The 14,725-nt window shown below is 36.8% G+C and overlaps 1 protein-coding gene across 1 annotated transcript in view; it reads left to right on the top strand.

The window, feature by feature from the left end:
* SEC24B (SEC24 homolog B, COPII coat complex component) overlaps window positions 1–5,092 on the top strand; it is a 148,714-nt gene extending 143,622 nt beyond the window's left edge. The window contains exons 23-24 of the mRNA XM_042780928.1: window positions 4,621–4,724; window positions 4,978–5,092. Of these exons, the coding sequence (XP_042636862.1) occupies window positions 4,621–4,724; window positions 4,978–5,092 (219 nt within the window). The remainder of the gene's footprint in view (window positions 1–4,620; window positions 4,725–4,977) is intronic.
* The last annotated feature ends 9,633 nt before the right edge of the window (window positions 5,093–14,725 follow it).

Below are 14,725 nucleotides of genomic sequence, written 5' to 3'. Positions count from 1 at the left end.
ATAATGTTTTGCATCCTAGTTTAGTAAGTAGCATCTAGGGTCTTAAAAGCTTGTGAACGGCCATCTGAGATAAAACTATTGGTCTCTACTTATATGGAGCAAAAGAGAACTGGATGGGACTGATGAAGACTAGAGGACCCCTTAGAGTATTGCCCTAAAAAACCCTTTGATCTTGGAACTGAGCTATTTCTGGAGGTCACCTTTCTTCCAAAGAATTGATTGGTTTGTAAAATAAACAGTATCACACATGATTTATGTGTACCCTTAAACAGCTGAATAAGATCAAACAGTCAACATTTATCCAGAAGCAGAGAGGGTAAGGGAAGCTAGATCAGTGGAACAAGAACAAACAGAATAGAAATAATAGAATGCTGATTGTGAAAATTGTAACCAGTGTCTTGGAACAATTTGTATAAAAATTGTTAAATGAGAACTTAATTTGCTTTCACCTAAAACACAATAAAATACTAGCTTTTTAAAATACACAATATTAGAAAAATACTTTTAGGACCACTCTTTAGGCATTGTTGTTGTTGTTCTTATGTGCCATTGAGTCGGCCCCAACTTATAGCGACCACTCCTTGGGTTTCCCAGGCAGTATCACTACAGAAGTAGGATTGCTCAACCTTACATTAGCAGGGAGAAATGCTGGATCTTTACTTTATTCCTTACATCAAAATAATTTTCACATGGATCAAACATTTAAACATAAAAAAGGAAAGGATTACTAGAAGAAACATTTATGACTATATCTGATTTCTTCATAATATCTAAATTGATAAGGCCTTTGTAAGCAAGTTTTGTCAGTGATGGAAATAATAAATCTGAGGAATAAAAATAAAATATTTCTATTCCATTAAAAAAAAGACAAAAGTAATACAGCAAAATGGGAAAATTACAACTCATATAACTGAAAAGGGGCTAATTTCTCTAATACAAGTTCTCATAAATCTATAAGATTAAAAAAAAAAAAAAAAACAGTTGCCGTGAAATCGACTCTGACTCATGGCAACCCCATGTTTGTCAGAGTAGAACTGTGCTCAGTGGGATCTTCAGTGGCTGATTTTTCAGAAATAGATTATCAGGCCTTTCTTCCAGGGCATCTCTGGGTAGATAAGAACCACCAACTTTTCAATTAGCAGGTGAGTACGTTAATCATTTGTACCACCCAAGGACTCCTAAGAAAAAGATACTCCCCCCCAAAAAAACAAGAAAATGAGCAAAGGGTTGAATAGGCAATATCATGGAGGCAGTATCTCTACGGAAGTAGATTGCCCAGTCTTCCTTCTGAGGACTGGCTGGTGGGTTTGAACTGCCATCCTTCTGGTTAGCAGTCAAGTGCCTTAGGCGCTATGCCACTAGAGCTCCCGAGGGATAATATAGAAGTGGCCATATGAATTGATGTTCAGCCACATCATAATTAAGGAACACGTAATAGAATAGAAACATAGCATTTTTTCGTCTACCAAATTGATATAAAGTTTTATAATAGAACATAATTTAAGGGATATAGGACATCTGGTGCTTTCAAACACTATCGATTCAAGTGCACATTAATAGAACCTTCTTGGAGAGCAAGTTGACATCTGTCAAAATTAAAATCGCACACTCTATGACACAGTAAATTACGCTACTTCTAAGAAAATATGTCGTAAATGTATTCGTAGAAGTTTGTATATGTAAACACACAAAAGCTTGCAGTGTTAGTTATTAAAAAGAATAAAGTTCGAAGAGAAACATGCATGGTATGATCCCGTTTGTATTTTCAAAAAATATATCCCTGAGCGGAATAAATGCGCTCACCTGCTAGCTGAAAAGTTGGCGATTTGCACCCATCCAGAGGAACCTCGGAAGACCTTCCCGGCACTCTGCTTCCAAAAGGTCACAGCTTGGAAACCCTGTGAAACTAGTTCTGTTCTGCACATATGGGATGGCCGTGAGTCGGAATCAACTTGCCAGCAACTAACAACAGCTATGTGTACTTAGAAAATACCTGAAAACATTCACATAAGAATGGAAATGAGGTATAGAGGAGTTTAAGAACTTTTTACATTATATACATCTGAATTGTTGGGTTTTTTTTTTTTTTTAACATTCAGCATGAATTATGAATATTGTTAACCTAAACTTTTCCTTTTAAATTTTATCACGTAATATATACTTTGAATCATTTACTGTTAAATTGACTTTGAAAAGTAAAAAATATCTTTGTTGTTGTTTTGGTAAAAAGAATAGACTTTCAGTTCTTTCTAAAATAACTTTGCACTCAGCTTCTAATGCTCTGTACTTCTTAAATAGTGGCCGTTGTATACTAGAGCAATAGTATATACAAAAAATGTAGAGAACAGACTTAGAAAATACTGGTAATATTCAGCTTTTAAGTTATTGCCCCAACTTAACTAAGCCTTCCTATTAATAAAGAAAAGGACCTTGTGGTAATCAAATTTGAAGAACTGTGACTTCCCTTCTATCAAGTAGATAACCACTATTTGAATTGAGTGAGAGGGCAACAGATTTTGTTTGGAATGCAATGTGGATAGTATAATTTTAATGTTAGCTGAATAACCGCAGTTGGGGTGTGTTAGGTTAATGGCACTAGTTCTTTCCCTGAAATAAGATTGATTGGGGAAACACAAATTCCACAACCACTTTTCCTATTTCTTGCTTTTTTTGCTTTAATTGTCACCATCACATAAAACTACTAGGACAGCTGTTTTGAAATAGTATTCCATTCATTTAGAATAAGAAAATTTGTTCACTTACATTTATTACAAAGTTGAACTTCATCCATTACTCAGCAGAGGGCAAATAAATGAAGACTTACAACTCATAAGCATTTAAATACCACCTTTTTAAAAACAAACTAAATAATTTAAACTCATTGTTTCCCCTACCCTCTCTCTACCCCCTTGTTACTGAAACAGTAGTATGCTGTTGGAAAAGACTGCAGGTATATTATTTAGGTAAGCTTTTCTTAAATGGTAGGGATGTTTGTCTTCTATTAGAGAATTAAAAGGAAGCTATAACGTTAAATGGACTAGTGAAATAATTTTCAGCCTAAAGTAAAATAGTTTGATCCAATAAAAGAAAGAGTAGAAGTTAAGAAGCCAGGCTTCTAGTTTGCTTTTGTCACTAACTCTGTGTATAGTTTTAGGCAAGTCACATCATTAAATGATTTCTTGGGTTTTTTCCATATCTAAGTGTTTAGACTCTTAATACTAAAGTATTATAAATCCATATGTTTAGGCATGAGAGGGTTTATTTTATTCTCATATTTAGTTTTATTCTGTAAGACTATATTACTTTAATGCTAGAAAAGAACCATGTTGACAGTAGCAGTATACCAAAAAAACAAACCAAACTCATTGCCATCGAGTTGATTCCAACTCACAGCAACCCCCTTTGTGTTTCCGAGGTGGTAAATCTTTACGGAAGTAGATTGTCCAGTCTGCCTTCTACAAAGTGGCTGGTGGGTTTGAACCACCGGTTAGCAGTCAGATGCCTTAGGCAACCTGATACAGGGACAGTCAAGTTGTTCCAACTGTCATTATTAAAAAGATCAGGATTAAATTTTCTATGCAAATAGTGACTGAGACCAGTTTCGAATTGAAAGTGAGAAAATTCTCAAATGGTTTGAGAATATATTTACCATATTTTCACGTATGATGCATATTCATAAAACTCCTATCGTGCACACAGGAAACTAACATATGTAGTTTGCAAAAGATCGTATGGCACAGGCATCCAAATTAGTCTTTAAAATTCCTTGTCCTTAAATTTTAAGAACTAAAGGAAACATGAAATTCTCCTGGGATGGCTATTATTAGACTATAGAATAATTAGTGGTTTTTTTGTTTTTTGTTTTTTTTTTAAAAAGAAATTATAATAGGGTTAAGTGGATTTGAAACTTAGAAGTAATTCCCTTCACTTTATTTATTTATTTTTTTTAATTGTGATTTGGGTGAAGATTTGCAGAACAAATTCACTTTCCATACAGCAGTTCACATACACTTTGTCTCATGACATTGACCACAGTTTACCACAATGCAACAGCTCCCCTCCCACTTCCTCCCCATAGTTACCTCTTCCCAGTGTCCATCTCTCCAAGCACTCTTGCCCCTTGAGCTGTCTCCCTGTGCATAAGCAGCCCTTCTTTCTTCCATGATTGTTCTCTCCAAGGAGTGTATCTACCTGAGGTAAATGTTCAACTCATATGCCTGTCTTTTGTTTGGCTGGAAACCATGGGTATGGATTCAATTCCAGACCTGAAGGACAGCTAGGGGCCATAGTCTCAGTGGTTCCACCAGGCTCTGTCGGACCAGCAAACCTGGTCCCCCCCCCCTTTTTTTTTCCTCCAAATGACATTTTAATATATTTTTAAGAGAAGCATAATGACACTGTCTCAGTAATCTACTAATTATTGTGTTTGTTTTATTGAGTTATACAGAAAAATATAGACCAATTTGGCAAGAATTTACTGTTTGTTGGGTTGCTACTGTTGGGGGCTAAGAAATAGAGTAACTGGCAACTGGTTTTTAGTAGTAGGAGTCATCATTTATTTCTAATACTGCTAAAGCCTATAAGATCAGAAATAATTTCTACTTACATTTCTTTTACCAGACACAGCTTCCAGAGTTAGATACACTTTCATCAGAACGAGCTAGATCCTTTATAACTTGGCTTAGAGACAGTAGACCGTTAAGCCCTATTCTTCATGTGGTAAAGTAAGTACTTCTGAAGTTTCATTATGAAATTATCTTTTCTTGTGCAGTCTATGAAAATTGCTTGTCTTCGAAGCAAAGTTTATATAATTTTATGAGAATATATTGTGGTAGAATGTTGTTACTTGATTATTAGCCCCATTGTTCCATTTTCCCCAAGTCCCTTTATGTTAGTACTTTTTTAATGTAGTATGATTATTCTTAGCTTTTTATTAACGTGCATTTTTAGATAAACATCCTTTTTTCTCTCTTTCAGAGATGAGAGCCCTGCCAAAACAGAATTTTTTCAACATTTGATTGAAGACCGGACAGAAGCTGCATTCTCTTACTATGAATTTTTGCTTCACATTCAGCAGCAGATTTGTAAGTGATATGGAATAAAATTGAACAAGAAGAAAAAGATCTATAACTTAGGTAATGCATAATCTGTCAGAGAAGCACATAAAAGAAATTTGAAATGAAGGCATTTATTGTCTCAAGACACAATACATATAGCACCCTGTCTGAAGCTTTGGCAAAAGGTAAAGGGGAAGAAAGAACTTGACAGATTTTCTTCACCCTAAATTAATGGTAATGATGATGCCTTTTCACCAAGTATATTTTGAATTGGTTTATACACATTTCCAGTAGTGCAGCAGTATAGTGCTCTCTGTTAATTGCAAGCTGGCAAATTTATGTAGCTACATGGAATGATATGTCATAATGCACAATTGGATAAATTCTTTTTTTTTAAATTAATAGAACATTTCTGGACTTGAACTCTGATAAGAGATGCCAAAAGGCAATGGTACCATGTTATTTGTTTTTACGAATTACTTTTTAAACAAGGAATGATTTGTATTCATTAAATGAATTCAACATTTTCCCTGTAAAAACAATAGAATTTCAGTACATGAACTATAGAAAATATATATATATATATATATACATATATATATATATATGATGTACATAAATGTTACATTTGTAAAGAAAATGTAAAAATGTAACTACAGACTATGAATTGCTTACACTGTGCTGCATTGTTGGATGACAACTCTTTTTGTCACAGTTAGAGAATGAGATTGACTAATGCGTATTATGAATTGAGTCCACAAAAGAAACACAAAACTCTTTGTAATTCTGTTAAATCTTTTATGTGGATTTATTTATGATCTGCCTACTAATTAAAAATATTTTGCTTGACAATATGGTTTGCATTTTTTTGTTGGAGTTGGGGATGTTTTTATCCAGAAAAATCTATTGAATTTACTGCTTGCAGATAGGAATGAGATTGTGTTCATTCAATTAGTAACATGTATGAATCAGTATGTTTTCATTAGTTTGTGGACATAACCAAGTATTTTTTCTGTTTGAATTTGAAAAACAAGTAGCAGCTTTCAAAATACAATTAATAACTGACTTACCCAAGTACAATTCTGTATATTAGGTAAATACATACACAGGCAGTCCCCAGGTTACGAGCATCCAACTTGACTTTAATGTTACATAAATTTGCCCTCACTTTGAAACCACTGAATCACCCACTACTGGCAACAAATTCTTCATCACAATCACCTTCACTTGCTGTATTTGCTACATATTTAGATTTTAAATCATTGGAAACATTTCAGACCTTTTCTTGCACTAAAAACCTACTGCCATCAAGTCCATTCCAACTCATAGTGGCCCCTATAGGATAGAGTAGAACCCCATAGGGATTCCAAGGCTGTAAATCTTTATGGAAGCTGACTGCATCATCTTTCTCCTGCGGAGTGCCTGGTAGATTCTAACTGCCAAGCTTTTGGTTTGTAGCCAAATGCTTTAACCACTGCACCACCAGAGCTCCTTTTTTTGTACTAAAGTAAGACTTAAATAAGAACTATATGAGAGGCTGTCCCAACTTAACCTACAAATTCTGCAAGACAGGAATGGATGTTCTTAACCATCCTGGGGATTATCTATAATCCATTTATATTAGGCATGTTTTTCTGCACACTGAATTATAATTAGAAAGTTTTCATAATTAGTATGTGACTAACCCATTTAATTGACTTTAAAAATATCATCTTGAATTTTGAGAGTAATTTTATTCTGACCAAGAAATCTGTCATATACTAACAGCTTATTTATTATGAAAACTCTGATTTTATTTTATACACTGTTAAGTCCTGTCAGTGAACTTAGAATGGGAAAAGGATGTTGGTATGTGTGGTGAGTGATTTTCACTGGATTTGTGCTTTGGTGTATTTCTTTTATTTAGATAAAAATAAAAGTACTCTCACATTCCCTCATGGAAATGAGAGGTTAAATGACTCACCCTAAATGGCATTGCTAATTAGTGACAGAGATATACTAAAAGCCAAATGTTCTCCCGCCTACCACCTACTCCCACCGCCACCCCCCTTTCAGGACTGTACTTGTCCCTATACTATGTTGTCTCCAGCAAGGGAGAATCACATTGAAAATTAGGAGAAACTGCAGTCCTTTAAGGACAACTAAACACTATAATTTTACAATGAAAAGTACTTACTTCTTTAAGAAAGACAAATATATTTTGTATTTGGATATTTTTGCATTCATTCAGTAAATATTTATAAGTACTTAATATTTGCCAGGTACTGCTCTGGGTACCAAACAGATTAAATCTTTCTTTTGTGGAGCTTATACAGCATAGCGAGGGTGTGGAGTGCTTGGGAAAGACAATAAGTGTATATATGTCAGGTATGATGAGTGCTATGAAGAAAAAAAATAAAGCTGGACAAAGGAATAGAGGGCTGGTTTTGATAGTAACCAGCAAAGGTCTTTGTGACAAGGTGAAATTGAGCAGAGACCTGAAGCCTTGTGGATATCTGAAAGAAGAGCCATCCAAGTGGGAGAATTTTGTGGTGGGTGAATGTGGACATTATTTTCTGATTACTCTTGTTTTTTTTCTGTGAAAGAAGTGGTGGTATTATCAGCTAAGCAGAGGAAGGAGTGTTAGTGGTTTCATGAAATAGTCTCCTAGGAGAATGAGACAGTTGAACTGATGAGTGGCTTGTAGTAGGATTGGCAGACAGCACTGAGACCCTATCTTTGGATATGACTCATGAACTTAAAGTAAAACTTAGTTAGCATAGCTGTGACTTTTTCATCTAGCTACATTCAACTGCTTGGTGGAAAGTTGACTTTAACCAAGGTTGAGGTTTTGCCAGGTAGTACAAAGAAAAGAAGAAAAAGAGAATTGAGTGTATATACAAAGGAGTGATATGTAATTCAAGTTGAAGGGACCCAAACAGGTGATAGATAGAGAAAAGATGGTAGAGTTAATAGTCTGGAGATCCTGCTGAGGTGAAAGAGCTATTAGTATGGATACCAGTAGTGAACAGGAAAGATAAGAACTGGTGGTCAGGGGATGGAGTGCTTGAAATTGAGTTTTGAGGAAAGTTTAGATATTGGTCATGATAAGCTCTAGCATGTGACCGTAAGAGTGGGTAGTCAAAGTGGTGGTAAAAAGGTAAGTGGAGGTGAGCAGGTCAAAATTTAGAGCCTAGGGTTTTAAATGGATCAGTTATTAAGATCACTCAGAAAAATGACAGAAATCATGGTAGAGAGATGGAGACTGAGATTGACTACAGTGAGGAAGGTAAGGAGTTATATACTGTGGTTTGATGGTACGAGCTCAAGGGACCTGGGGAAAGAAAGAGGAAACAATAATCTGGATATTACAAATGAGCAGGGGATACCTACCCCACCTCTGGAGCCAGGGTATTGGATTCTGGGATCAAAAATATCTACCCTTTGCAGGCTGAACTATTAGGTATGTCTATGCAGTGGTTGCCGGGGGGTGTGCTCAGACCATGTATAAAGTTGGCAGACAATGTTTCTACAAATGTATTGATATGTTCTGGAAGAATTCCCAGGTATATAGTGGAGGTAACAAGGGACAAGGTTGTAGTCACTGCTTGGCCACAGCCAGCTACCCAGAGGGGGTGAGTAGTTGGACCTGTGGGCTCAGGACCATATCTTTGGGGACATCAAGCTCAGTTGGCATAACATACTACACAAAACATTGTTCCACCTCCTACTTTGGTGAGTAGTGACTGGGATCTTAAAAGCTTGCAAGCAGCCATCTAGATGCAACAATGGGTCTCTCATCCAGAGCAAGAAGAATGAAGAAAACCAAAGATTCATGGAAACAATTAGTCCAAGTGACTGGTACACCATGCGATCCTCAGCCTATACAACTTTTGAGACCAGAAGAACTAGATGGTGCCCAGCTACCACTGTCAACCACTTGGAGGGAGAGCTATGTAGCAGATCCTGGATAGAGTGGGAGAACAATGAGGAACAAAACTCAAAATCATTTGGGATTGGGGGAGGACCAGGTTTGCTGGTCTGATAGAGTCTGATGGAACCACTGAGACTATGGACCCTAGCTGCCCTTCAGGTCTGGAATTGAATCTACTCCTGTGGCTTCCAGCCAAACAAAAGATAGGCATATGAGGTGAATGTTTACACTAGGTAGATATACTCCTTGGAGAGAACAATTATGGGAGAATAGAAGTGCTGTGTATGCACAGGGAGACAGCTTAGGGGGCAAGAGTGCATGGAGGGATAGACACAGGAAAGAGGTAACTATGGGGAGAAAGTGGGAGGAGAGCTGTTGCATTGTAGTAAATTATAGTCAATGTCATGAGACAAAGTGTATGTGAATTGCTGTATGGAAAGTGGATTTGCTCTGTAAACTTTCACCCAAATCACAATAAAAAATATATGAATCTACCCCTTGAAAGGTTTGCAAGGGAGGCAGTATCATCAGAAGACAGACAGATTTCTGTTAGCCTATGTAGTGAATGGCATAAACAGGGATGTAGGCTTAATGAGATTAATCCTGATGGGAGGTAGATAATCAGTTCTCATCACCTCTGTGGGCCAAGTCTCTGGTCATTTGTTTTGTGAAGCATGGAGTTAGGATGAGAGGGAAAAGCATGCTTTTCAGGAGTTCTTAGGAGCTTCCTGCTCAGTCTATTAAAAATGTCATTTAAGTCAGTAGTACTTAATGTTGGGAGTGGACAGAGGGTCAGAATTTTAGGGACAGCTTTTTGAATGTACATCAGTAACCTCTCAGATCTGATATGCACCACGTAAGTAAGGAGTTGATCAAGGATATATATTTTAAAAGAGTATCCCAGATGATTTAACCTCCTACAACCCCTATTAGAACCATTGCTCAGTGTTGTTGTTATGTGCCATTGAGTCGGACTCAACTCATAGGGACCCCTCCTGGGGTTTCCAAGGCGGTACCACTATGGAAGTAGATTGCCCAACCTTCCTTCCGAGGAGTGGCTGGTAGGTAGAAATACACAATTTGATTTGCAGAAGTGTTATTTATATACTGCTTTTAAGGAGCTCTGGTGGTGCAGTGCCTAAGGCATTTGACTGCTAACCAGAAGCTGGCAGTTCAAACCCACCAGCCACTCTGTGGAAGGAAGACAGGGCAGCCGTAAAGATTTACCACCTCAGAAACCCAACAGTGGTTGCTATAAGTCAGAATCAACTCAATGGCAGTGGGTTTGGTTTTTGGTTTTTTAAGGAATATATCTATAGCACAAGTCAAAGTGCATCCATGGAAACAGAATTCTGTGTTTTTTGTAACCTTTCGTGTCTACTATATATGTGCTGAAGACAATTTGATAGCAATTTGTGGATATGTCTCTAAAGTCAACTCTTGAGACTGTGAAATGTATATATTACGTAGCATAGTGGCTAAGGCACTTGATTGCTAACCAGAAGGCTGGCGGTTCAAACCCACCAGCCACTCCTCGGAAGAAAGATGGGGCAATCTACTTCCGTAGTGATACTGCCTCGGCAACCCAAGGAGGGTCGCTATGAGTCAGGTCCGACTCAACGGCACATAACAACAACAACAGCAAAGTGCTTTGTTTAGAAAACCATGAGCCCTCTTACTCAAAATAACCTGTCCCCGAGATACTTTTGAAGACCTGAAAAGATGAAAACGCAGAACAATACTGAAGACAATACTGTAGATATTATCTAGGTAGAATCACTAATAACTGAGTTTAAGAAAATACATTCAAGCTTTGGCACATGAAAAATACAGTTTGTGATTTACTCATTTTTTTTTTTTCAAATTCAGAGAGTATCTGTATCAACCAGAAAATTGGATCTCATTCTTCATATCTTACAGTACCAATCAGAAATAGCACTTAATATAAAACAAGATGGCAGGAGGCATTTTGTATATTGCTTGAGCCAGGAAGGTAACCATGATCAGGGGACACTATTAGTGTGTTGCTTTCTGATGGAACACAAGCTGATCCAAAAATGGAAGTCCTTTCTTTAGTTCCTGTAAGTAAACAGTATACAGCTCTGTAGATTCATGGTTTTTGGATCACTAAGCATTACTTACTAGTAAACTGATAAGTGAGTTACTAAAGATCATTAAAATTTGCACAGATTAAAATCAGTGTTCCATTAGATTTTACTTGGAACTCTAGTTCTCTTCTAAGAAATCTGGTTCCCACACTTACATAGTCTGTCAGACAACAGGCATAAACTATCCACAGTCAGTACTCAGACTTACGAAGCTGTTATTTTGGGGAGATACTCGTGGGTTTTGCTCCTATTTTTGCTTTCAGGTATGTGCCTTTTTTAGCTTAATATTAAATTATTCACCTATTTTGGTCATGTTGTCAGAAGGGACCATTCCTTGGTAGGGTGGAGGGTGGACGAAAGAGGGGGAGGCCTTCAACGAGATGTATTGACACAGTGGCTGCGATGATGGGCTCAAGTATAGCAGAGATCGTGGAGCTGGCGCGGGATCGGGCAGTGTTTCATTCTGCTGTGCATGGGGTCACTGTGAGTCGGAAACAACTCGAGGGCACCTAACAACATTACATTATTGGAGGTTATTTGATTCATTTATTGTGAGTGTGTGTGTGTGTACATGCATGCATACATTTGTACTATATTTTTCTGGTAAATAGATTTTTAAATATATTTTTGGTAGAAGTAAGATAATTATATGTTCATTGCCAAAACAGAAATGTGCATAATCTACCCATTTACTTTATTAATGGTATAGCCAGTATTAATTTAAATAACTTGTAAATACAATTAAGGTAAGTGTAGTGTTAATTACTGGGTTCTTTTAAAGTTGATAAGTTATGGTTTATTACTGAGTTATTTTCACACAAATGAATGAACTGGTTACAAATTATTGAGAACCACTAGGAAAAAAACCGATGGGCAAAGTTAAAAAAGTCTATGAATAGACTGAGTATATGAAAGAGTTTATTGTATGATAAAGGTAGCATCTTATACTAGTGGGGAGAAGGTAGGTTTTTCATAATGTTGGAACTTATTAACTAGTTGCACAAAAAATTAGACAAGATCCCATTCTCATATCATACAATTAAATAAATCCTAGATCCATTAAAAAGATTTAAGTGGTTAAAAAAAGAAAGAAAAAACTAGGAAGAGAACAAAACAAAGAAGTTCTAGAAATGAGATTAATTTTTCTCTAATATTAGGGTAAGATGAAGTGCTGTCATGGAATCCTTTCAAGGAATGGCTCTGGATTTCATCATGTAAGAATGTAAAACTGTTGTAAAACACAATTTGGAAAAAATAAGTATGATGTACATGATAGACAAAATTTATATTCCTCAAAGGCACTTACAAATCAAATTTTTAAAAGATAAAAACAGCAATAATGAAAGAATGGACAAGAGGATACGGACAAGTAGTTCCCTGAAAAAAAATCCATATGACCTCTGGACAGGAAAAAACTTGTGCATCTACTAGGATCCAGTGAGATACAAATTTAAAGACACCAATAAGATAACTTACTTTTTCTTTGCTTGTTAAATCAACAAAGATTTTAAAAGAACATAATATATCATGTTGACCAGGATGCAAGATGGCCCTTCTTTATTAACAGAAATGTGAATTGTTACTACAATTGGTTTTGACTACTTTGGGAAACATTGGAATCAACCCACTGTTCTATAATTAAGGATTGTGTAAATAAAAAGTACAGTACATTAATACAGTGAAATGCAATATAGTTTTTTAAATTATTTTTAAGAATATTGTATAACTCAAAGTCCACTCATGAAAACAAGCCACTCTAGATATTTTAACCTAATAAAATTTAATACAAGGAATTGGTTGCACAGACAATGGAAGGGTTGAGATGGTAAACAGGGATGGGGAGACAACTCGGGGTGGCGCTCTCACCCACAGGACTGGAGGGCTAATGGCAGGAGTCTGGGTGCCAGAGCCCAGAAGCTCACTGCTGGGGACACCAGAAGCAGCAGAGGGAAGTGGAGTAATATCCTGGCTTCTCCCCTCCTGGTGATCTGCCAGAGCCTTCCAGTGTGGCCAGACACACTCAGAAGCCAGAAAACAAGGAACCCAGACCATGGAGTGATTGTCCTGCAGTAGCAGCGCAGTGGAATGGTTAGGAATGAATCCGAGAATAAACAGGTAGTTAACCACAGCGCTTCGCGCCAGTTAATTCCGGTTCAACCCTTGGCCAAAAGTTTGCATTTCCACAATTTTAACAAGATTCTTATAGATCCCAGGTGTATACATAAGAATCACCTGAGGATCATGTTAAAATGTAGATTCTGATTCGGTTTGAGTAGGGTGGAAATGCAAATTTTCCTTTAAGACATCTAATGGCAATGAACCAGTTCAAAGCCCTAGCATATGCCAATTTTGCTTAAGATGCCCTATGGGAAGCAACAAAATTATTTTTTTTAATTTAAATTCTTGAGAACATGTGCTTTTAGAATTTTGTGTGATGAAATGGCAATTACATCATTGCTTTTACAAACTGAATTACAATGGCTGTATCTCGAGGAAACGTCCTTGTGTAGGATTGTGAGCTGAGTCAGTCACTTCTCGTGGCGCACCATTTTTACCTGAACAACTGAGAAACTGTTAATTCCAACTTGACTATTTAGCTGGTATTTTATCGTAAATGAATGAAATGAACTTGTCACTTCAAAGAAAACAACTGATCATATTTGTCGCCAATGATAAATTTTGAGGTTTCAAAATTTTAGAAAACTTGTATCTACCACTGTGAACTTTCACCTTCCCAATACTGAAAATATTTTGGTGAGTTAAATGTAATTTCTTTTAATGTACTGACTGTATCATAAAATGTGTCAATATGTGGAAAATTTGTGTAACTTAGAGAAACAGTATGTTCCATCCATGATGCTACCAAATCAGCATGGGTAAAAGATACATTCAAAGTGCGATACAGACTAATGATTTTAATAGAGGACAAAAAATTAAGAGATGTGTTTTCACATTCCACATTACAACTAACTTTTAAGGGGGAAAAAAACTTGTTACAAGTTAATGTGTTATCAAAGAAGAATATCCACAGTCTGAAATAGCTGTTCCTCCCTTTTCTACCCACACATGTGTGAGGCCATTTTTTCTTATATTTCCACCAAAATAACATCACAACAGATTAAATGCAGAAGCAGATATGAAAATTTAGTTGTCTTCTATTAAGCCATACAATAAAGAGATTTGCAAAAATGTAAGACAATCTTATTTTTGCCCCATTTTTAAATGATAATAAATATTTTAGATAACTCAATATTTTTAAGTCTCAGGGTTTTTTTTTCCTAATATGGTAAATATAGATATATATTATATGGTATATATAGATATGCAGTCAGCCCCAGGCTTACAGGTGAGGAGAGACAACTTGGGGACACCCGAAGTAGCAAGCGGGAAGAGCAGGAGAAAGGGGTTTAAAAGCCAGGAAGCCAGAGAAAAGAGCAGTCAGCCGAGGGGATTAGGTGAGGATGGGCAACTCAGGCCCGCCCAGAGTAGCAGGCCGGAAGAGCAGGAGGAAGGGGATAAAAAGCCAGGAACCCGGACAGAGGAGCAGTCAGCCCCAGGGACAACTCAGGGACGCACAAAACAGCAGGGCAGAAGAGCAGGAGAAAGGGGTTAAAGCCAGGAAGCCAGACAGAGGTACAGTCAGCCAC

Source organism: Orycteropus afer, unplaced genomic scaffold (assembly GCF_000298275.1).
Source record: "Orycteropus afer afer isolate SDZICR_OR568_19922 unplaced genomic scaffold, OryAfe1.0 scaffold00071, whole genome shotgun sequence".
In the NCBI taxonomy this organism is placed as follows: domain Eukaryota; kingdom Metazoa; phylum Chordata; class Mammalia; order Tubulidentata; family Orycteropodidae; genus Orycteropus; species Orycteropus afer.
This window is presented reverse-complemented; position numbering and strand designations above follow the sequence as displayed.